This window comes from Orcinus orca, chromosome 17 (genome assembly GCF_937001465.1).
Source record: "Orcinus orca chromosome 17, mOrcOrc1.1, whole genome shotgun sequence".
Taxonomy (NCBI): domain Eukaryota; kingdom Metazoa; phylum Chordata; class Mammalia; order Artiodactyla; family Delphinidae; genus Orcinus; species Orcinus orca.
In genome coordinates, this window is record NC_064575.1 from 12,476,815 (window position 1) to 12,498,687 (window position 21,873).

Consider the following 21,873-nt stretch of genomic DNA (forward strand, 5'->3'; position numbering starts at 1 on the left):
ACAGCTCAGCGATCTCTACCATGCAGTCTTTCTTGACTTTCTTCTCTCTCCAGTAATCTTCCTTCCACGGTGTCTCTAAATGTCTGTAGGTGCTTCTGTAACTGTTACATTGCATTGAAATAATGTATTTGTTTACTTGGAAGTATTTTTTTCACTGTAAGCTTCAGAGTGCAGGGCACTCCGCTCTGAGTTGTATCCGCTACTCCTAAAAAGCTGTGTGACATTTAGTTAAGACAAAAACATTAGAATTATGGAGTCCACACCCCCGCCTGAGGTTTTTGACATTAACGTCCAGTTGAAGATAATTTGTCTTTCAAACCCTCATACAAAGTATTTTTCCTCTCTTCTTACTTTGTCTTCAGCAGTTAGCTAACTTACAAGATCGAGAATGGTTAACAGAGCTTTTCCAACAAAGCAACGTCAGTATGCAGAAAATGCTCCCAGAAATTGATCAGAATAAGGACCGCATGTTGGAGATCTTGGAAGGAAAGGGACTGAGTTTCTTATTCCCACTCCTCAAATTGGAGAAGGAACTGTTAAAGCAAATAAAGTTGGATCCATCCCCTCAAACCATATATAAGTGGATTAAAGACAACATGTCTTCCAAACTTCATGTAGGTAAAAGATCTGTGACCATCTTAATGCCTAGCATCTTATATTTCTAGTGAAGTAAACCCACTCAGTGATGAAACAGAGTCTTCCTCTGCTCCTTCCAAAGAACAGAGCAGGAAAAACAAGCCAGTAATGCAGAAATTCGTTCATGATCACGTTGAGCTACAAGTCACTGCCCTCTATGCGCTTCAGGTGCACTGATACAAGAGCAACTTACCAAAAGGCATGTTACTCTGCGTTTTTTTCACTTCTATGACATGGAAATTACTTAAGAAGACGCTTTCTTGGCTTGGAAAGAAGATATAACCCAAGAGTTTACAGGGAAAGGCAAGGCTTTGTTCCAGTTGAATCAGTGGCTAACCTGACTAGAAACTGCTGAAGAAGAATCAGAGGAAGAAGCTGACTAAAAGAACCAGCCAAAGCCTTAAGTTGTGCAAAACATACTGTTGCTGTGATGTAACTGCACTTGACCTAACCACTGTGAAAATTCATTCCACTGTAATGTTTTCACAATATTTAAAGCACATCAGTTAGTATTTCCTTCTGCATAAGGTTTTTTTGTAGTGTAATGTCTTAATCATAGTCTACCATCAAATATTTTAGGAGTATCTTCAATGTTTAGATAGTATATTAGCAGCATGCAGTAATTACATTGTAATTTCTCAGGCGGAGGCAGTCTATTGCAAGGACCTTCTTTGCTGCCAGTTATCATAGGCTGTTTTAAGTTAGAAAACGGAAGAGCAACAATGAATACTGTAGAAATGCACTTTGCTCAGTAATACTTGAGTTGTTGCAATATTTGATTATCCATTTGGTTGTTACAGAAAAATTCTTAACTGTAATTGATAGTTGCTGCCGTAATAGTATATTGCCTGTATTTCTACCTTTAGTGATGGTTTTTTTTTTTTTTTTTAGTGATGGGTTTTATGTGCTAGATTTTAATAACCTTGAGCCTGGGCAAGTGCACAAGTCTTTTTAAAAGAAACATGGTTTACTTGCACAAAACTGATCAGTTTTGAGAGATCGTAAATGCCCTTGAAGTGGTCTTTGTGGTTGTGAAACAGATGGTGGGAATTTGAATTGCTCCCTCTTATTATAGTATTGAAATTAAGTCTACTTAATTTATCAAGTATATATACTTGATATATTATATATATATACTATATATACTTGTATCTATCAATAAACATTGTGATACTTGGAAAAAAAACCGTTTGGTTTAGAATTATGAACCATTAGAATTATGGAGTCCACACACCCACCTGAGGTTTTTGACATTAACTTACATTTGAAGATAATTTGTCTTTCAAACCCTTATACAAAGTAACTTAAGATAAAGGACTCTTAGTCCCACTGTCCTGGGAAGCTAGAGATCTCTTTTCTAGCGGTAGTATATGGCCACTAAATATTGGGTGAACTGAATATGTTGAAATTAGTAGTAAAAGCCTAGGACAAAACGTTGACCCGACTGCTGGGAGAGCAGTGATGACCCGGAGAGGTATGCCAACAGTTTTTCTATCACTACCAAACCTACCCTTCCCCCGCCGCCCCAGCCCCCCGCCCCCCCACCAAGCTCTGACCCAGGCCGGCTGGGGCTTGGAAGGTTTGGAGGGGACAGAATCAATTTAGCCTGGGGACGTGTCCCCCAGGGTTTAACAGTCTCCAGGCGGAGCAGGGGAACCAGGTGGCTGAGTACCCAGGCCAGGTATAGGCGAGCCCTGCGAACTGCCGGGCGTCCTGCGGCCTCCAGGTCGGCAGGGGGCGCCCCCGGACGCGTGGCCTTGCCCCGCCGCCGTAGTGGGGCGGGGCCGCGCTTGGCCGTTGGCGAAGGGCGGGCGGAGGGCTCGGCCTGAGAGGTGGAGTCCGGGCCAGGCAGCCAGTCGCCCTGTTTCTGCGCTAGGCGACCGCCGCCACTTCTTCGGACCGCGAAGAGCCGCGCTGGAGCGCTGTGCGTCTCCCCCACGCAAGCCCGGGAGCCCGCTTTCCTGAGTTAGAGTCCGTCGGCCGCAGGTGGGGAGCGGGCCTGGTGGGGTGTGGCCGGGGCTGGGTTCTCGGCCCTGGGGAGAGGGCAGGGCTTCGCCGTGGGCGGATGTCTCGCGGCGGCCGGGCTGGCCGAGGTCCCGGGGAATGGGGTAACGGGGTTGGGGTGGAGGTAGCGGTTCCCCGCCGACTGAGGTCTCGCGGCCGCCGGGCTAGGGGCGGTGCCCGAGTTACGGGGTTGGAGTCTAGCAGCAGCAGGGCCGAGGGACCCGGGACCGGGACGAGGCTCACTGTGCGTGAGGGTCTCGCTGTTGCAATGCCGGCCCGGGGCGGTGCCTTGGTTGTGCGGTCTGGACTCGGGTCTGGACCCCGGGGCCGCAGCTGCAGCCACCGCCTCGGGTGCTGTTGAGACCCGGTTGCCTGACAACGCGCTGACGCTTCCTAAGGAAGCCGCCACCCACAGTGCCCACAGACCAGTTGTGCCTCGGTTTGCGTGCCTTGCCTCCCCATCAGCCGCCCTCCGCTGCTTGGCTAAGCCTCCGAAGCACCTTTCCTTTTACTCGGTGCGGGTTAGTGGTTAACGTTTATTGAGTGCTTGTGCACCTAACGCTGCTTCTCAGTGATTTGCTTTGCAAGTAAAATTTAATTACCACAGCCCTGTGAGGTCGGTGCTGTTATTAATCCTGTTTCCCTTCGGCTCCTTGAGCTTGAACCTCTTCTTTCTAATTGTCTTGATTTTGGCATTGTTACCTGGGATTGGAATCCCTTTTTTAGTAAATGTTAGCAATGGGACTCATCTTTTGAGAGGGGGTGGCTCTCAAGATTATAGGATTAAGAAGTTTAGCTTAGATTTTTGGGAAGACTAATTTCTTTTTTTTCTTTCTTTTTTTGTTGGGGGGAGACTAATTTCTAAAGTAAACCACTACCTAGTTTCTAAACACCTCAGGAAATGCTAGAGCCAAATAGTAACCAATATGAGTTTGTAAAAAGCCAATTATCCTCAGAGAGGTTCGACTTTATATGAAAGAATGGCTTTTCATGTTGACAAGCAAAAAGGAATCCCATGGTAACCAATAGGCTGCTGCTTTCTTTTCTGCATACTTTTTCTTACTAGGAGTAAACTGACTTTCTGCTGGTTAAGTTTATGCTGAATGCTCCCTAGGGATGAAATTTTGGGTCTCCTGCAGTACCGATAACCTACTGGAAGGGAGGTAAATTGATAGGGTAAATTGAAAACAGGTGCTTTCAGTATAGTGTTCTCAAATGAAGTTTTTAGACATGTGATTTAACTATTTCAAACTTTGAGAAGATTTCAGATTATCCCTTTAACGTCATTCTCACTTAAGTTCTGATTACTTTCCAGAGTGGGAGATAGAAGTGTTTGAATAAATGTTTCGGCAATTTTGCATAACCAAAGGTTATCTAATTTATGTTACTGTCCTTAGTCACCATTAATGATGTATTGTTAACAGCTGCTAACAGACTTAGTTGTGCCTTTATATATTTGCGCTCTCTCTGTATCCTGATCCTCAACCTCCTTTCTCCCCCCAGTAACATGGTATTTACTTCTTAGCAACATTTAGAGGGTTTTGTCAAAATTTGTATGTGCCCTTGGAAGTTGCTCATGTGGATGTCATCTGCCAGGAGAAAAAGATTGGGCACCTTTCATTTGGTGGAAAGATCTCCAGATGGTTGGGAAATGAGAAACATACTTCTGGTTCAGCTCATCCCTCCCTCTCTTTCTTCTAAGGCTTTTTCACAGGCTTCCCCCTGCACCCCACAGCCATATGTAATCACACCCTGCTACTCTGTTCTCCTATGTTAGGGTCTCTTTCCTGACAACCTCTTCTTTTATAGCTTTAAAGATTATTTAAAAAACTGTTAACCCTTTTTTCTCCAACCTGGACTCTACTCTGAATTCCAGACTTATTCAAATTGTTTTCTTGATTCTGCTACTGGGTCCTATATGGGTGGGTATCAGTCCCTAACTCCCAGTCTGGCTAGACTGAGCCACTGTGATAGGGGACATAATCTTGCCCAAATTTGAGGGCAAGGATCATATTTTATACTTTTCATCCCCCTAACATCTTGAACAGTGTCCACCTTTGGGATGGGAGTTATTTTCCATTCCTAATTCTATAGAGGGGTGGAAATTTGCATTTCACTGGAGAGGGCAAAGGATGGGAGCAACATTTCCCCTTCTCTTTGTGATTGGTGAGATTGGGAAAAGGAATTGGGCACACTCAGTTCTTTCTGGATCCTCTCTGTTTATTAGATTGACTCAGGCTTTGCAGAATGATTATGTTCTGGTCTACTTATATTTTCATCTATATAATAAGCACAAAGGGCCTAAGTTTAAGATTTAAAGATGTTGATTTGGATTATGATAAACAAGTATCAATTATTGTCTATTTGAATCCCAATGTATTTTGGAGGCTTTTTAAAAAAAAGTGAGTACTGATGTATACAAAGACTTTAACTGAGTTAACCCAATAAAATGTACTTAGAATATTCCTTTCCCCTAATGAGAATTAATAAAACAGCTATGATTTATTGATTTCTAAGTGTCAAAGATGCCATACATTTTGTATCATTTTTTCTTCATAGCAACTCTAGAGTAGATACTTTCATTTTACAGATGAAGAAACTGAGGGATAGAGAGGTTAAGGAACACATTGAGGTCAATCACGTAGAGTCATGAAATTGGTTTCAAATAGGTTTCAATAGGTCTTTCAGTTAAACTGATTTTCTGAAAACTGTTTATCATCTACATACTATGTACACAGCTACTAGGGGGGAAAAAACCTGGTAATATCTTGGAAAAAGTGTGAGTGATGTTATATTGTAGAGTGAAGAATAAAGAATCCCATTTAGGTTTCCTTAAGCTGATCTTTCTTATAACTTAATCTTTAAATTGTAAACATTTTTACTTTATTTTGTACTTAGGTTGTATCCATTAATTCAATTTCTGTGATTCATTAATTCTTGAATAATTTTGTAGTTGAAATATGTTTTATATAAGTTGTCACATGTGTTTAGGAGTGAGAAGGAGAAAAATGGCCATGACAGCTAGAGGATGGCCTGTACTATCACCAAGGGCTTGATGTTGCTGGGAACTGGCCTGACAATACTGCTTTGTCTTGGTGTTCTTCTGTTGAAGATAAGCAATTGCACAGAAAATCAACATCAGACAAAGTTGCTCTGTGTCCATGATGGAGCAAGAGAAAAACAGTACCACTCCATAGTTATGTCCAAACATAGACGAAACATGAATGTTGTTCCAGCCACAAAATGCCAGACACCTCTCCCAACTGATTATGATTGCTGCTGCTTTACCTAGTTACAGCTTCACTGTGGGTGAGATTTACTAAGATGTCCAATCAAAGAATTACGCTCACTTCCTGACAGCATTTAATCCTGAGCAGAGCTCTGCTCCCTTAAACCCTCCCCCAAATCACCTAATACAAGCCCCAAACCTGTCTTTTCTAACACCTTCTTAATAAGATACTCCAGAGTACCCCATGGTGGGCATTGACGTCTCGCAATGCAATGAGTAATAAATCCAACTAGTTTAACTATAGTAGTGTTCCTGGTATTCTTTGTCTGGAGGGCATTGCCAGGAGAAAGGTTATTAGTATCTTTGACTCTTCAATTTAGTATTAGAGATACTATATTCTAATCGGATTAGACAGGGCAAAATTAGAGATAATTAAATATGTACTTATATCTGATAAATTTCATGTTTTAGCTATGGCATGTTTTATGCTCACTACCACTGTTTAAAAATGTGTTTTATTGCTGTGATTACTGTTATGTGAAATCAATTCTAGAATTTATAATTGATGTTAAATTATTATAGTACAGGGAAATTCAAGTATCTATAAATTCAAAGTCTGGTTAAAACTAAGACGTGAACATGTTAAACTAATAATTGTTAACAGACGTTAGATAGCTCAGAGTGAAAGAGGCCTGTTAAACATTTTTTTTTTAGATTTAATGACGTTTCTGTTTAAATTCTTCATGAAATCTTATAGCAAATTATATTATTATATATGTATTATCCCACCATTATCTTTTATTTTTTTCAGACATAAAATATTTAGGGAAATTAGGGGATTTTAAGAAGTGATTTTCTTTAACTTGAAAACTCTGCTGTTGAACTGTTTTGAATTTTTACTAGGAAAAATCTTTTGTGACAAATTGCACTTTAAAAATGGCTAAAGTATATTAACTTTTCTTGGTTTGTAATATATTTTGCTAAGGCCATATTTTGAAATCATTGTTCTTTTTGGAAGTAAATAATAGAATGAAGTTCACTTTATGTACTACTTAACCGATATAAGTTTCAATATATTTCTTTTAGGTAAAACTTGCTTTTCTACATTTTACAAATTATTATTGTCCTCCAAACATTAAATTCAGTGGATGCTTTTTTCTCTAGCTCTTGCATTTGATATTGTTTACTACTTTTTTCCTCGTATCTTTTTTTTTTCCTCTGCAAATTATTTTGACTGGGTTTTGCTTTATATCCTCTTTTAATTATTCCTCCTTTGTACTTTTTTTCCAGCTTCAATTCTTCTGTTTCCCCCTCAAGTTAACATTCCCATCATTTAGTTCTGGGTCATCTTTTTTCACTGTATACCTTCATTTACCACAGCTTCAACTATTATTTTTAAAATTGTTGACTTTTAAATAAACATTTCTAATGTGGTTCTCTTGAATTTGAGTCTTGAATCTGCTGGACATTTCCATTAGCATGTCTGACTAGCTGTAACTTAACACAGCTAAAGCAAACCTTTCCACACCAGCCAGCTTCTTTTGACTTATTTTTGTCCAGAATTCTGTTCACGTTTAGTTTCCAGGACTTAAAACCTGGCTCCTTTCTTGCCACACACTGAATTAGTCAGTAAGTTTTATGGGTTTTTGAAAGATGTATTTAAAAAAAAATTAATTTCAATGAGGAAAGGATAGATAGTCTTTTCAAAAAATGGTGCTGAAATAATTTCCATATGCAAACAAAATTGAACCTTGATGACCTTGCCTTACACCGTTTGCAAAAACTAACTTGAAATGGATCATAGGTATAAGATGTAAGAAATAATGCATGTAAGAGAGAAACTTATAAAAATTCTAGAAGAAAATATTTGTGATCTCAGGTTAGGCAAAAACTTACATAGGATACAAAAAGCACAAACAATTGATTAAAAATTGATGAAAAATGGATAAATTGAACTTCATAAAATTTAAAAACTTTTGTTCTTAAGAAGACATCACCACACATGTTTATAGCAGCTTTATTTATAATTGCCAAAATCTGGAAGCAGCCAAGCTAGCCTTCAGTGGGGTAAAGGAATGGATAAATCGTGGTACATCCAGACAGTGGAATACTATTCAGCACTACAAAGAAATGAACTAGCAAGCCATGAAAAGACAATGAGAAACCTTAGTAGTACGTGTAAGTGAAATAAGCCAATCTGAATAGGCTATATACTGTATGGTTACAACCATATGACATTCTGGAAAAGGCAAAACTATGGAGACATTAAAAAGGTCAGTGATTGCCAGAGATTAGAGGGGAGGGAGGAGTGAATAGGTGGAACACAGAGTACTTTCAGGGCAGTGAAACAACTCTATATGATATAGTAAAGGTGGATACGTAGCGTACGTGTGTCCAGACCCATAGAATGTTCAACACCAAGAGTGAACGCTGATTTAAACTGTGGACTTAAGGTGATAATGATGTGACAATGTAGGTTCATCAGTTGTAACATGTGCCATTCTGATGGAGGATATTGATAATGGGGGAGACTATGCATGAGTCAGGGCAGCGGATATATGGGAAACCTGTACCATATGCTCAGTTTTGATGTGAAGCTAAACCTGCTCTAAAAAATAAAGTATTAAAAAAAGACATTATTAAGAAAATTTTAAAACAAACCACAGACTTGGAGAAAATATTTACAAAACATGTTTGATGAAGGACTTGTATCCAGTGTACATAAAATTTTTTTTACATCTCAATAAGAAAACAGTTTTAAAAATGGGCAGAAGATTTGAAGACTTTGTGCCAATGGTTATATATATGGATATATGAATAACAACATGAAAAGATGCTAAACATCATAGTCATTAGAGAAATGCAAATTAAAACCACAATGAGATACTTCTATATACCCGATAGAATGGCTATAAAAAGACTGAATATACCAAGCATTAGTGAGGATGTATAGAAATTACAATCCTCATACGCTGCTGGTTGGAATGAGAGGAACAGTTTGGCAGTTTTTCACAGCGTTAAACAGAGTTACAGATAACTCAGCAATTCCATTCCTAGGTATCTATCAAAGAGAATTGAAAACACACAGAAGCCTCTGCATAGATGTTCATAGCAGTATTATTATTTAAAAAAAATTTATTTATTTATTTTTGGCTGCGTTGGGTCTTGGTTGTTGTGCGTGGGCTTTCTCTAGTTTCAGTGAGCGGAGCCTACTCTTTGTTGCCGTGCATGGGCTTCTCATTGCGGTGGCTTTTCTTGTTGTGGAGCACGGGCTTTAGGCGCGCAGGCTTCACTAGTTGTGTCACGTGGGCTCAGTAGTTGTGGCTCGCAGGCTCTAGAGTGCAGGCTCAGTAGTTGTGGCGCACAGGCTTAGTTGCTCTGTGGCATGTGGGATCTTCCCACACCAGGGCTCGAACCCGTGTCCCCTGCATTGGCAGGTGGATTCTTAACCACTGCGCCACCAGGGAAGCCCCAATAGCAGCATTATTCTTAAGTAAGCCCCAAAATAGAAGCAACTCAAATGTCTAGCAATGTGTGAATAATAAACAAAATATGATATTTCCATATAATTGAATACTATTTAGCAATAAAAAACAACTACTTACTGATAGATGCAATACAGGGATGAATCTTGGAAACATTACATTAAGTTAAAGAAGCCAACATAAAAGACTACATCTTATATGATCCATTTATATTAAATTTCCAGATTAGGCAAAATTATAGAGACAGAAAACATCTTACAGTGCCTGAGCCAGGGGTGGGAGTGAAGCTGGACTACAAAGGAGCATGAGAGAACTTTTTTGGGTGATGGAAGTATGCTTGTGGTAATAATTGTACAACTGTATGAATTTACTAAAACTTATGGAACCTTTCACTAAAATGGGTGAATTTTATGGCATATAAGTTGTTCCTCAAAAAATCAACAACTTGGGGCTTCCCTGGTGGCGCAGTGGTTGAGAGTCCGCCTGCCGATGCAGGGGACATGAGTTCGTGCCCCGGTCTGGGAAGATCCCACATGCCACAGAGCGGCTGGGCCCGTGAGCCATGGCCGCTGAGCCTGCGCGTCCGGAGCCTGTGCTCCGCAATGGGAGAGGCCACAACAGTGAGAGGCCCACGTACCACAAAAAAAAAAAAAATAAACAACTTACGATTTTAAAAATCCAAGACTTACTGAAAAGAAATAATTCATGAGTTCTTACTAATAATAAGCTGAAAATAAATATGGACAAAGGAAGGGCTCTTTAGAATAGAATGATTAGTGCCAACTTGTAAATATATATGGAGGGAGTGGTGGAATTGGAAAGTCAGCATTTTGCAGGCATCTAGAATCAAAGATTCGATCAATAAAGAATCACCAATTGATGCTAAATCTTGGAAATTTTCATCAGGAGCAGGATATTTGCATGGCCTAAAAATATCTTTTTATAGACCACTTATTAGTTACAAGGAAACAGTAATGCAGAAATCAGTCTTGACCACCATGTGATAAAAAATAACATCACTAGTAAAGAGCAGGTGGACATGTGTCTCTAATTGTTGACACCTTTAGGACACATCACCACCTATGTAATATTTCTTCTGATAATGCATAACCTGAATTTACTCGTGAAGAAACATCAGGCAGACTGCAAATAGGACTGTTCTATTAAAAAGAGTGGGTGGTCGGTGGGCGGTATCAAAAAATATTAGTGTCATAAAAGACAAAGTAAGGGTGTAGAAATGTTCCAAATTAAAGAAGGCTAAAGAGACGTAACAATGAAATGCTGTACCCAATCTAGACTGGATCCTGAACTGGAGAGAGAGAAAAATATGCTGTAGAGGACACTATTAGGTCAGGTGACAACACTGGAACATGGACAGTAGATTAAAAGATCAATGTTACTGAAGTTGAGAAATACATTGAGTTTATGTCAGAGAATAATCTTTTTTTAAAATTTTTAATTTTTTTAAACTTATTTATTTTTGGCTGCATTGGGTCTTTGTTGCTGTGCGCGGGCTTTCTCTAGTTGCAGCGAGCAGGGGCTACTCTTCGTTGCAGCGTGCAGGCTTCTCGTTGTGGTGGCTTCTCTTGTTGCGGAGTACGGGACTCTAGGCACACGGGCTTCAGTAGTTGTGGCACGTGGGCTCAGTAGTTGTGGCTCGCAGGCCCTAGAGGGCAGGCTCAGTAGTTGTAGTTCACGGGCTTAGTTGCTCTGCAGCATGTGGAATGACTTCCCGCACCAGGGCTCGAACCCGTGTCCCCTGCATTGGCTGTCGGATCCTTAACCACTGCACCACCAGGGAAGCCCGAGAATAATTCTTTTTTTTTTTTTTTTTTTTTTTTTTGCTGTACGCGGGCCTCTCCTGTTGCGGAGCGCAGGCTCCGGACGCGCAGGCTCAGCGGCCATGGCTTACAGGCCTAGCCGCTCTGCGGCATTTGGGATCTTCCCGGACCAGGGCACGAACCGTGTCCCCTGCATTGGCAGGCGGACTCTCAACCACTGTGCCACCAGGGAAGCCCCTGAGAATAATTCTTAATACACACTGAAACGTTTAGGGGTAAAGGACTAGGATATATGTAATTCACTCTCTGAATGACCTTAGAAAAAATTGTGTAAAGAGAACAAACTTGTGTGCACAAAGGTAAAGCAAGTGTTGCAAAAGCTTAGCAATAGGGAATGGATAAGGAGTATGCAGGTGTTCTTTATACTATTCATATTGTAACATTTTTGTAAGTTCAAAATTACCTCCAAATAGTAAAAGAAACTTTAAAAAAAAGTGCTTTGACTTCAGGGATTTTTTTGTGTATATGTGTGGATGGTGGTGATGGTTCATTTTCTTTTTTATTTCTTTTCTGATATTTTAAAGTAGGTTGTAGGTTTTGGGGGGAGTTGGGATTGAAAGCAGGTAGGCAAATTTCATTCAAGCTTGTTTGAAGTTCTCAATTTGATAACTGAGATTGAATACTAAATGTAGACTAAGCCTGTGTGTTAATAATTAGCCTAAAGATATTCTGATACAGCTATGTTCACTGAAGGGTTTTAAAAAATTTATTAAAAAATTTTTTTTTTAGTATCTGCAACATGACTGATAATTTGGATGAATTTATTGAAGAGCGAAAAGCCAAATTGGCCAGAGACAAAACAGAATTGGAAAGTGATCCACCTTACATGGAAATGAAGGTAATTCAATTTTTTAATGAGTCAGTATCTTAAACATTTTTGAAATCTACAAAAGTACATTTATTAGAATAGTTTTTTTGTGTGTATTTTTCAGAATATACATTTGTTAAAAAGTTTCTGAAAGCAGTGTCTGAAAAAGCTTTCCTACGTTTGATAGTTATTGAGACTGTGCTGGGCTCTGAGAATATAGCACTAATCTAGACAGATGTGGCACTTTCTGTCATGGGCTCAGTGTATGTAATAAGGTATAGAATGTAGATTAATCTGTGCCATATGGTCCATCCTAATTAGAGTAACCGTATATATTGGCTTGCGCAAGACAGTTCTGCTTTGCTTGTTGTCCCAGTGTGTCGTCTGGTTTAAGCATTTGTCCTGGACAAAGTTATCCTGATTGAAATGATAAAAAATATGGACACCCTAATTATATAGGAATTTTACCCATATAGCTAATATTTATCATGGGCTAACTATGGATGAGGCATAGTCTTTAGAGGTTACATTGATACTTTGCATGAATCTATGAGATAAGTAGTTATTATTGTCATTTTCCAAATGAGTAAACTGAGGCATGGTGACGTTAAGTAATGAGACTTAGGTGACAGAGTTAGTAGAACTAGGCTTTGATCCCTGGCAGCCTGAATCCAGTGCTTGTTCTCTTCACCGTCGCACAAGTTTGCTTTCCTTCTGTAATATCTGCCTTTTACAAGGAGCTGTGCCAAGGACTTCACATGTATTACATCATTTAATCATAAAATCCCAGTGAAGTAGGCTGAATTTTTGTTGTTTTACAGATCCAGTAAGTGAGGCTTAAAAGGGTTAAGTAATTTGTCCAGGTACACACAGTAGTGGATTCAAGATTGGAACCTTTATGTGTCCAGCTCCACAGTTTATGCTCTTGACCACTCTCCAGTACTTAGGACTAACTGACAGTGTACAGCTTTATTATAATTTCTAATATTATAGTAGATAGGTAATAATCTTTAAGTCTTAGGTCAAGTATCACCCTCTCAATCAGGCCTTGCACTCCCTCCCTCATCATTTCTGGGACTCCTCACACTGTTCTGTTTCTTTCTATTGCTCCTCTGTATCACTCACTACATATAACATAATCTAATTACATATTATGTTTATTGTTTGTCGCCACAGTAGTTTATAAGCTCTGTGATGGCAGAGATTCTTTTGTATTTTTTTCACTCATATTTTTTTTTTTTTTTTTTTTTTTGCGGTACGCGGGCCTCTCACTGTTGTGGCCTCTTGCGTTGCAGAGCACAGGCTCTGGACGCGCAGGCTCAGCGGCCATGGCTTACGGGCCCAGCCGCTCCGCGGAATGTGGGATCTTCCCGGACCGGGGCACGAACCCGAGTCCCCTGCATCGGCAGGCGGACTCTCAACCACTGCGCCACCAGGGAAGCCCTCACTCATATGTTTTTGATGCCCAGGACAGTGCCTGTTTCAGAAACTCAGTGAGTATTTGTTGATAAGTCAGTGAGCTAAATAATAGAACATTGCAATATTAAATACCTTTGGTTAACTCCTCAAACCTTACATTTAAATCTCTTCTATGGTGTACCATGTAATTTCATCAAGTTGTTTAATAAAAGTACTGAGATGAATTGTAAATTTTGTGGGGTTTTTCCCCCTCTGATTTTGTAAATATTATGTCTCTTTCAGGGAACATCATCAGAGAAGCTTTCTGAAAACAGTAAAATATTAATCTCCATGGCTAAGGAAAACATACCACCAAACAGTCAACAGACCAAGGGTTCCTTAGGTATGTCATTAGGTGTGCTAAACTGATTTTAAGATATTCTTATCCGGCTGTCATGAAAGAGCTTTGTCTTGTCAGAAAAAAAGGTAAATTTGGAATCCTAGTAAATAACTCTTTCCTTTCTGGAATCTTACATGTGACAGTATGGTCTACATATGAAATATAACGTATACTGAGAACCTTCTTCCCATTTTAACTGCTATTGTCTTGGTTATGATTTATAGAAATCATAGCAATAAGTATGTATCAAAATTGAAAATTTTGAATGGAATGTGTGTGTGAGAGAGAAAGTGTATTAATTGTGGAATAAACGTGGTGGACTTGTTTTTATTTAAAAATCAAAGGCATATGCTTAAGGGATACAAAATACTATTGATAACTATATTAGAATTGTAAATAAGTTAATATTTAGCTATATTGAGTCTTTGGTTATGGTTTGGCATGAAAATATTTGGGAAACTTTACCTCATTTTGGCTTGTTGGTAGGTGTACATTTTTTTTTTAAAGAAAATGTATGAATATTTTAAAAGTGTATCTTGTGAATTACTGATGACGACTGAAACTTTCACATAATGGAAGTCAAATATGATGAGTTGCATTTGGTTAAAGTATTGTTCTCATGTGGATGATTTTTCATGGCCATGGGTTTACTCCTAAATTGTTAGCTGCTTTGCATTTGTATTCCACTGGGAATACAAGGGGATGTTGGCCAAGAAACTGAGCAGATAGTGGGCTCTCTGTCTCTACTAGAAAAACAGCTCAAAGTGAATGCCATACTTTTAGTATCTCATATATAGATAATGCTTTCTATTCTGAGTCTGTTACAAATTATTGGCCAATATACAGGTTTAGTGAATTTAAGCATTATATTTTGGTTAAGTGCCTTAATCTCTAAGGCACTCAGTTTCTTTATCTGTAACATAAAGAAGTTGGATTATCTTCTAGCCCTAAATTTTTATGGATTGAAGAATTTAATTATTCCAACAGGTAATGTCTTTAAAAGTTTGATAGTACGTTCTCTCAAGCACTAAGGTCAGACAGAATGACTGAAATTCTGGAGTTACAGGTTGCTTTGGACTGCGGCTCTCATGCCTTTGCAACCCGGCACAAGTTATTTAAGCTCTTTGTTTCCTCATCTTAAGAATTGCATCTATCTTAAAAGGTTATTGTGGCAATAATTGAATACATATGAAAAGATGACTGGCACATAATTGGTGGATAATAAATTTTAATTTCCTGACTTCTTTCACATTTTTTTAAACTAGGTTTTTGATTTTTAAGAATTATATTAAAAATTATTCTTTGACTATTACATTCACAAATGATGGAGAGTTTAAAGTCCAACTTACAGTCAGTGACTTCTCCCTCTTCCTTAATTGGTATCCCTTAGGGCTCTATCCTAGGCCTCCTTTTCATTTCATATACTTCCTGAATGACTCATTCACTCACAGGGCTTTATTTCATCAGTGCGTTCACTATTCCTAAATCTCTATCCCTAGTTCCCATTGCTTTTATGAACTCCAGACCCATATATCTAATATTTTAATATCTGTCCTTGGATGTTGTGAGCTTAGAATCAACATGTACAAAATGAACTTTACTCCTCTCAAACTTTTACTGAGCTGGCTGCGTGGTCATCCTCGACTCCTCTCTTCCTTTTTGTATCCCATAGCAAATAATTATGTAGTTCAGCTGATTCTAACACCTGAACCTCAAATAAGTTTACTGTTCTCTAATTCCACAGAGGTTATTTTATGTAGGCCTCCACTGTCTTTCACTGGCATTTTTTTCTAGTGTTCTTTTTGTTTTACAGTCTAGCCTCCTGTACTAAATCTCTGCACTGCCTGTTGATATCCTTCCAAAAACCAAATCTGATCATGTTAGTCCCTGCTTCAAACCCTTCAATGGCTTCTTGTTTCCTGTATGATAATTTTACTCTTTTATTACTTTTACCAGATTATGGTGGCTGTTCCTGCCTTGTGCTCCTGTGACATTGGCTCTCCCCTTGAAGTAAAGTTTTGAACTTGTTCAGCTCTCTGTTTTACCGCAATGGCACACCAGTTTTCCTGCCATTGTCTATTCATTGCTTAACACAGTGTCTGGCATTTTGGTGCTTAGAGAAGATATTTTGAATGAATGAATGAAGGTCCCCATTGCAAAAATAAACAGTTCTGTTAGGTGTGTAGAATTTAATTTTTATGGATTGTTTCTTTTATTGCCAACTGAAGTAATAATTATTTTTGATGCACATTGAATCTTACTAAAGAATAATATATAATTTGTCTAATTTTGTACCTTATTAGCCTTCAGTTACTAATTTCTTGTGTGAATAATTGTGGCCTTCAGATTAGGCCAAATACTTAATTTTTGACATTAGGAAAAATGTAAAATAATTGGGCAACAGAGAGTTTTCCTTAAGTGGTCTCACCTAGGAATTATAAAACAAGCTGGTCTAAAAAACAAACTGGTCTAAAATTATATATTGAATTAAAGCTCTGTGATACCGTACTTTGAGTAATTAAGCATAGTAGCTATCAGTAATATATAAACTGGCAATGTTTGTTTTAGCCAATGAAGACAGTCTATTAATAGTTCATTGTACAGCTGTCCCGTCAGTGGTACAGCTGTCATGTACCACTACATTTTTATGGTTTTGTAAATTCATTTCTGTTAGATGATGATATTCATGAATAATGCTTATCCACTGCGGCTCCTTCTTCCAACATTTATATAACACCTCTCATAAAAGGATTTGAGGAGCATTACAATGACTTCTGACACCAACTACCCAGATTTAGACCAGACTTCACAGATTAAGACTTCTACAAGTGTTAATCTCCAAGACTTCTCTTACTTCAGATACCAGCTGCAAGTTTGGGGTCCACAGGCCACCCTCACTCCTTATTTATTTATTTAATTTTTTGGCTGGATTAGGTCTTAGTTGCCACACGGAGGATCTTCCTTGTGGCACATGGGATCTTTTGTTGCGGTGTGTGGGCTTCTCTCTAGTTGTGGCGTGCTGGCTTCAGAGCGCGCAGGCTCAGTAGTTGTGGTGTGTGGGCTCTAGTTGTGGCGCATGATCTCTGTAGTTGTGGTGTGTGGGCTCCAGAGTGTGTGAGCTCAGTAGGTTGCAGTGCGCGGGCTTAGTTGCCCTGCAGCCTGTGGGATCTTAGTTCCCTGTCCAGGGATCAAACTCGCATCCCCTGCATTGGAAGGCAGATTCTTAACCACTGGACCACCAGGGAAGTCCCCATCCTCACTTCTGACCAGCTGTTTCCACCACCTCCTCAAGTTTGATAACTCACTAGAATGACTCTCAGAGCTCAGGAAAGTGCTATACTTATTATTACAGTTTTATTATAGCAAAAGGATACAAATCAGCCAGCCAAAGGGGGAGATACATAGGGCCTGGTCTGGCAGCGTCCAAATATGAAGCTTCTATCAGCCTCAGGGATCTGTCACCCTCCTAACACATCACTATGTGACAGTATAGAGTATTGCCAACCACGATGTTCACCTGAGCTTTGGTGTCCAGAATTTTTACTGGAGTTTCATTGTGTGGGCATATGAATGATTGAATCATTGTCCATATGTCTCAGTCTCCAGACCTTCTACTTTCCTGAGGTCAGGCTGATGTCACATGGGTCAGAGGTCCAACCCTCCAATTACATGTTTGATCTTTTTGGTGTGACCAGTCCCCATTTGTGTCATCTCTTTGGCATAAACTATCTAGGGGCTTGTGAGTCACCTTATTAGTATCAACTAAGAGGTATGTTCTGGGGACCTATCATGAGTAACAAAGACACTCTCATCACTCAGAAAGTTCCAGGAATTTAGAAGTTACCTCCCAGAAACCAGAGACAGAGGCTAGCCAGATTCTTTATTATATACAGCATGTACGTGGTTTAGTCCGTATAAGCTGATGAAATGGTGTCCTTGATAAGGAGTTTGTTAGAATAACTGAGATTTAATGAAATTATGAAAGAATCAGCTGAAAATGATCTGTAAAAGCAAATGATATCTTCCATCTCTCTAAATCATTTCTAGGCATAATATTTGTGGTTCTTTTATTTAAAAAATTCTTAGACGTCTCTTACTTAGCTCATTTTCATGTTTAATAACAATTATTGAAGAGAAATGCTTACATTAATCTTTTAAGTTTAGTTCAATCATACCTCAGTTAAAGATCATCTCCTAATCCTTTCTCTTCTTTAGAGAAGTTGAACATTTTCCCTTAGACTGGTTGAGCATTATTCCTTTGATTATGATGTGTTATATCCTGGAAGACATTTTTAATAAATGAAATAATGCAGTTAATACTTCCGACATTTTTTCATACATAAATATATTTTGACCCAACATTCATAGATTTTCTGCAGTGCTTTTGAAATGTAGTTCCTGGCTCAGTGACAAGGATGAGAGCATTACTGTATTTGGGGTTTTTCCCCCTGTATTTTCCATTAAAGAAATAAAGGAAAACATGAACATGGTAAAAAATTACAAAGAACAGAGAAGTATATAGCCTGAGAATTGGTGATCCTCCCAACCTTGTCCTCTAGTCTCTCTTGTTAAGCAGTTTCTTGTGTACAGTTTTATGACTATACTGTGCACACATGTATATAGCCCTCTCTTCTCTTTCTGTATATGGTAGCATAGGTTGTGTTGTGCGTTTGAAGATACCACTTTTGTGACGTATAGTATAGGGATGTGACCATGACCTCTTGAGACTAAAAAGCAACTTAATGCATCTGTTGAGAGACCTGGAGCAGCTACTGTCTGCTGCTAAGGTTTCCACTACAGGCTGGCTCTTGGCTACTGTCTGGAACTTAGCTTGTAAATTGTTTCCTACACCTATAGAAAGAGTGGCTCATTGTGCCTAAACTGTTTGTACAAACCACATGGTTTATGCAGAATACCTGCTTTCTGTCTGCAGAGTCTGGAATTTTGGTCCGTACTAGGAAGAGGGTGCCTAGGTGACCAGCTCCCATTAAAAACCTTGGGCACTGAGTAATGAGCTTCCCTGGTAAACAACACTTCACGTGTGTTGTCACAACTTGTTGCTGCAGGAATTAAGCGTGTCCTGTGTGATTCTACTGGGGAAGAACTCTTGGAAGTTTGCACCTAGTTTCCTCTGGACTTCGCCCCATGTACCTTTTCCCTTTGTTAATTTTGCTCTATAATCTTTCATGGTAATAAGCCATAATTGTGAGTATAATGACTTCTGTGTCCTGTGAGTCCTATCAAATCACCAAGCCTGGGGATGGCTTTGAAGACTACCAACACAATCCTTTTCAGTCTTTTTTTTTTTTTTTTCTGGTTCCTTTTTAGCTCCCTCACCTCTAAACTTTGGACTACAGAATCCATCTTTAACGTTTGTATTCCCTAGGTATTTTTTAATCCATCCACCGTTTCTAGGCAATATCTCTCACTCATATCAAAATGCCATTGATCAGCCCTCCAGCCTCCAGAATGCACTAGATTTATTTTAGCTTTCATGCTCTGAAGTCATGTTTTGTAAATCTGCAAGCAAAAAATGACAAATTATCTAAGTAAGAAAAAAGATTTTATTCTTGTTACTAGAAATTATTTGGTAAGGTTTTTTAAAATTCATTTTAAATACAATTATGGTCATGGAGACTTGGAAAAGAAAGAATTATAAGGAAGGAAAATTACATTGTTGTAATTTTAAAAAAATACCAGAAAAAGATTAAAAAAATAGTATCAGAAAAGAAGCAACAGCAGAATTTCCCATTGCAGAGTCACTCTAGAGTTGAGACTAAGCTAAAAAATTACAGTTAATATAAAGATTTTGGAAAATAGACAAAAGGAAATTGTTGTTTTTACTGATTTTTAGTTGTACTTTTAATTGTCATTCCTTGTAGCATATCTAGTCTCAGGTTTCTCTTATTACAAACTAAATCCCAGACATTCTACCTCTTTGCTTCAGTTTGTACAAGTCAAATGGATCCTTTGTAATAATGTCTTTATAGCTGAAGTTTGAGTACAATGTTCTCCTCAAAGTAGCTGCATCTGTTAAGTCACCTGCTTAGGGAAAGGCTTATTATTTCCTATATTTTGTCCTTTGATTATTTTTACTTAATACTTTATCATGGTAATATAATAATGAAAAGAAGAAACTGTTTCATGGTAATTTGTAAACTATTTATTATGAGTGCTATGTTAGAAGGTAAATTAATTTTAAAAAGATTATACACTGTAGTTTTAAATATTTAACCCACAGCCACTATGGAAACCAAATACTTCTAATCGCTGTAGTTCTGAAACATAATGTTAACTTAGAGTCACTGATGTTGTTCTTGGTGAAGTGGCATCACTTCAAATGACCCTAAGATGACACTAATGCTTTACTTGCCACTAGAACCATGAGAAGACAACTGCTCTGAAAAGGTAAGTCTCACCATATTTCTCAGCTCATTAAGTCAGTTAGGATGTCATTGAACAGAACATTTAAATTGTTCCATATAGTTCTTAATTTTATTTCTATGACCTACGTCTAATACCATAAAATATTGGTACCAAATGACAAAAATAAGAGTTAAAAAGTTAGTATTTTCTGTTGCCTAAACCTTCAATTAATAAAATTATAAATAATTCCAAAGGCATTATGTATTCTTACTGTGTTTTAAGACAATTATTACAAATACTATTTGAATCAATAGTAAAAAGCAAATACTCATGATAAATAAAATTGAACTTCGTATGAACGATAATTATAGGTGAAAATGAACCAGATTTTTCTTTCTTTTCTTCTGCATAAATCCACCAAGCAGAGCTGAAAATCAGCAGTAAAAGCCGCCTTAAATACATGACTTAAAAAGCTGTAAATTACTTGTTCCGCCGAGTAGGAAAGCTGAGCATATTGCAGGGTGCATCACCCTTGTAGCATTGTTTTCTTTTCCCCTTTGACACAATAGAGCATCCACTGTGATCCTGTATAACGAGAGATGCGTAACTCTGGTTACTAGTTATTACACTTACTTTTTCTATACAATCAGACCACTAGAAGCAGAAATGAAATACTAAGAATAGTGTTCTTTCTCTATTCTTCCTGTTACTCACGCATGCATTCATATATTCTTTTACACGTTTATTCAGTGAACATTTTTTGAGTACAAGTTGTGTGCCAGGAATTATAAAATTGAATAAACATGGACCTTGCCTTCATTGATTTTATAGTTTAATTTCATATATGATACTCCATTCTGAATGTGAGAATCAAACCATTTTTCTCTTTAGGCTTGAATTCTGTATCTTTAAAAATAAGGTTTTTAAATTTCCTTTGTGAGGAAAGAATGCCTTTCTAGGATGATTTAAAGTTCCAACCATATGGAATGCTTTAGATTCTTTTGGAAGAGAGTTGGGAGCATGAGTGAGAGGTGTCTCTAAGGAATCCTCTGTTATACCCTCTGTCATCAGGAGTTAAACAGGCCAAAAGTGTTTATGAAGAGAATTCAGGTGTTTATGGTAGAAAGGGGAATTTAGTATTGTGTAAAATAGACATCCATTTATATTTATACTACTTTGGCATTTTTGCCCCTGAAATATTTTAGTGATATAATAAAGCAGTGATATGACACAGTCATGATAAGTTTCCATCATTTAGCTGCATTGTGAGGAATAAGGCACAAAAAATGATAATATCCTTATTGGTTTGTTACCTACAGTCAGTTGTTTCATCTATATTTCTTGTAGCTGACTCTTTAAGGAAACTTTTTATTTTGTTCAGAAATAATATTTTATACTATAGTATTGCATAGTGGGACTAAAAAAGCGAGAGGGGCTTCACAAATCGAAATACTCATCTGATACCTGTGCTTCTTGATATAACATTTTACTATTAAAAATAATTAAAAGTATGTAATTTGATTTTAACAGTTTTATTGAAATATAATTTATATAACATAAACTTTACCCATTTAAATTGTACAATTCAGTTGTTTTCAGTGTATTTACAAGTTGTGCAGCCATCACTGTTGTCATCACCCCAAAATATAATTTGATTTTTAAACTCTTGAATAAGGAAACCCTACTCAAAATGGAAGTTTTTCTTA

The 21,873-nt window shown here is 38.1% G+C and overlaps 1 protein-coding gene and 1 pseudogene across 8 annotated transcripts in view; both read left to right on the forward strand.

The window, feature by feature from the left end:
• Positions 1-21,873, forward strand: part of CSPP1 (centrosome and spindle pole associated protein 1) — a 193,953-nt gene that overhangs the window by 80,422 nt on the left and 91,658 nt on the right. For 5 of the 8 annotated variants that reach the window (XM_033437556.2, XM_033437561.2, XM_033437557.2 and 2 more), the window contains exons 1-3: positions 2,445-2,622; positions 11,925-12,033; positions 13,705-13,804. In XM_033437556.2, coding sequence (XP_033293447.1) covers positions 11,935-12,033; positions 13,705-13,804 — 199 coding nt within the window. In that variant the 5' untranslated portion in view covers positions 2,445-2,622; positions 11,925-11,934. Of the gene's footprint in view, positions 1-2,442; positions 2,623-11,924; positions 12,034-13,704; positions 13,805-21,873 lie in introns of those variants that run through there. The other 3 variants (XM_033437560.2, XM_049700437.1, XM_033437555.2) reach the window with 2 other exon arrangements.
• LOC101287734 (eukaryotic translation initiation factor 4 gamma 2-like) lies at positions 377-1,034 on the forward strand (annotated as a pseudogene).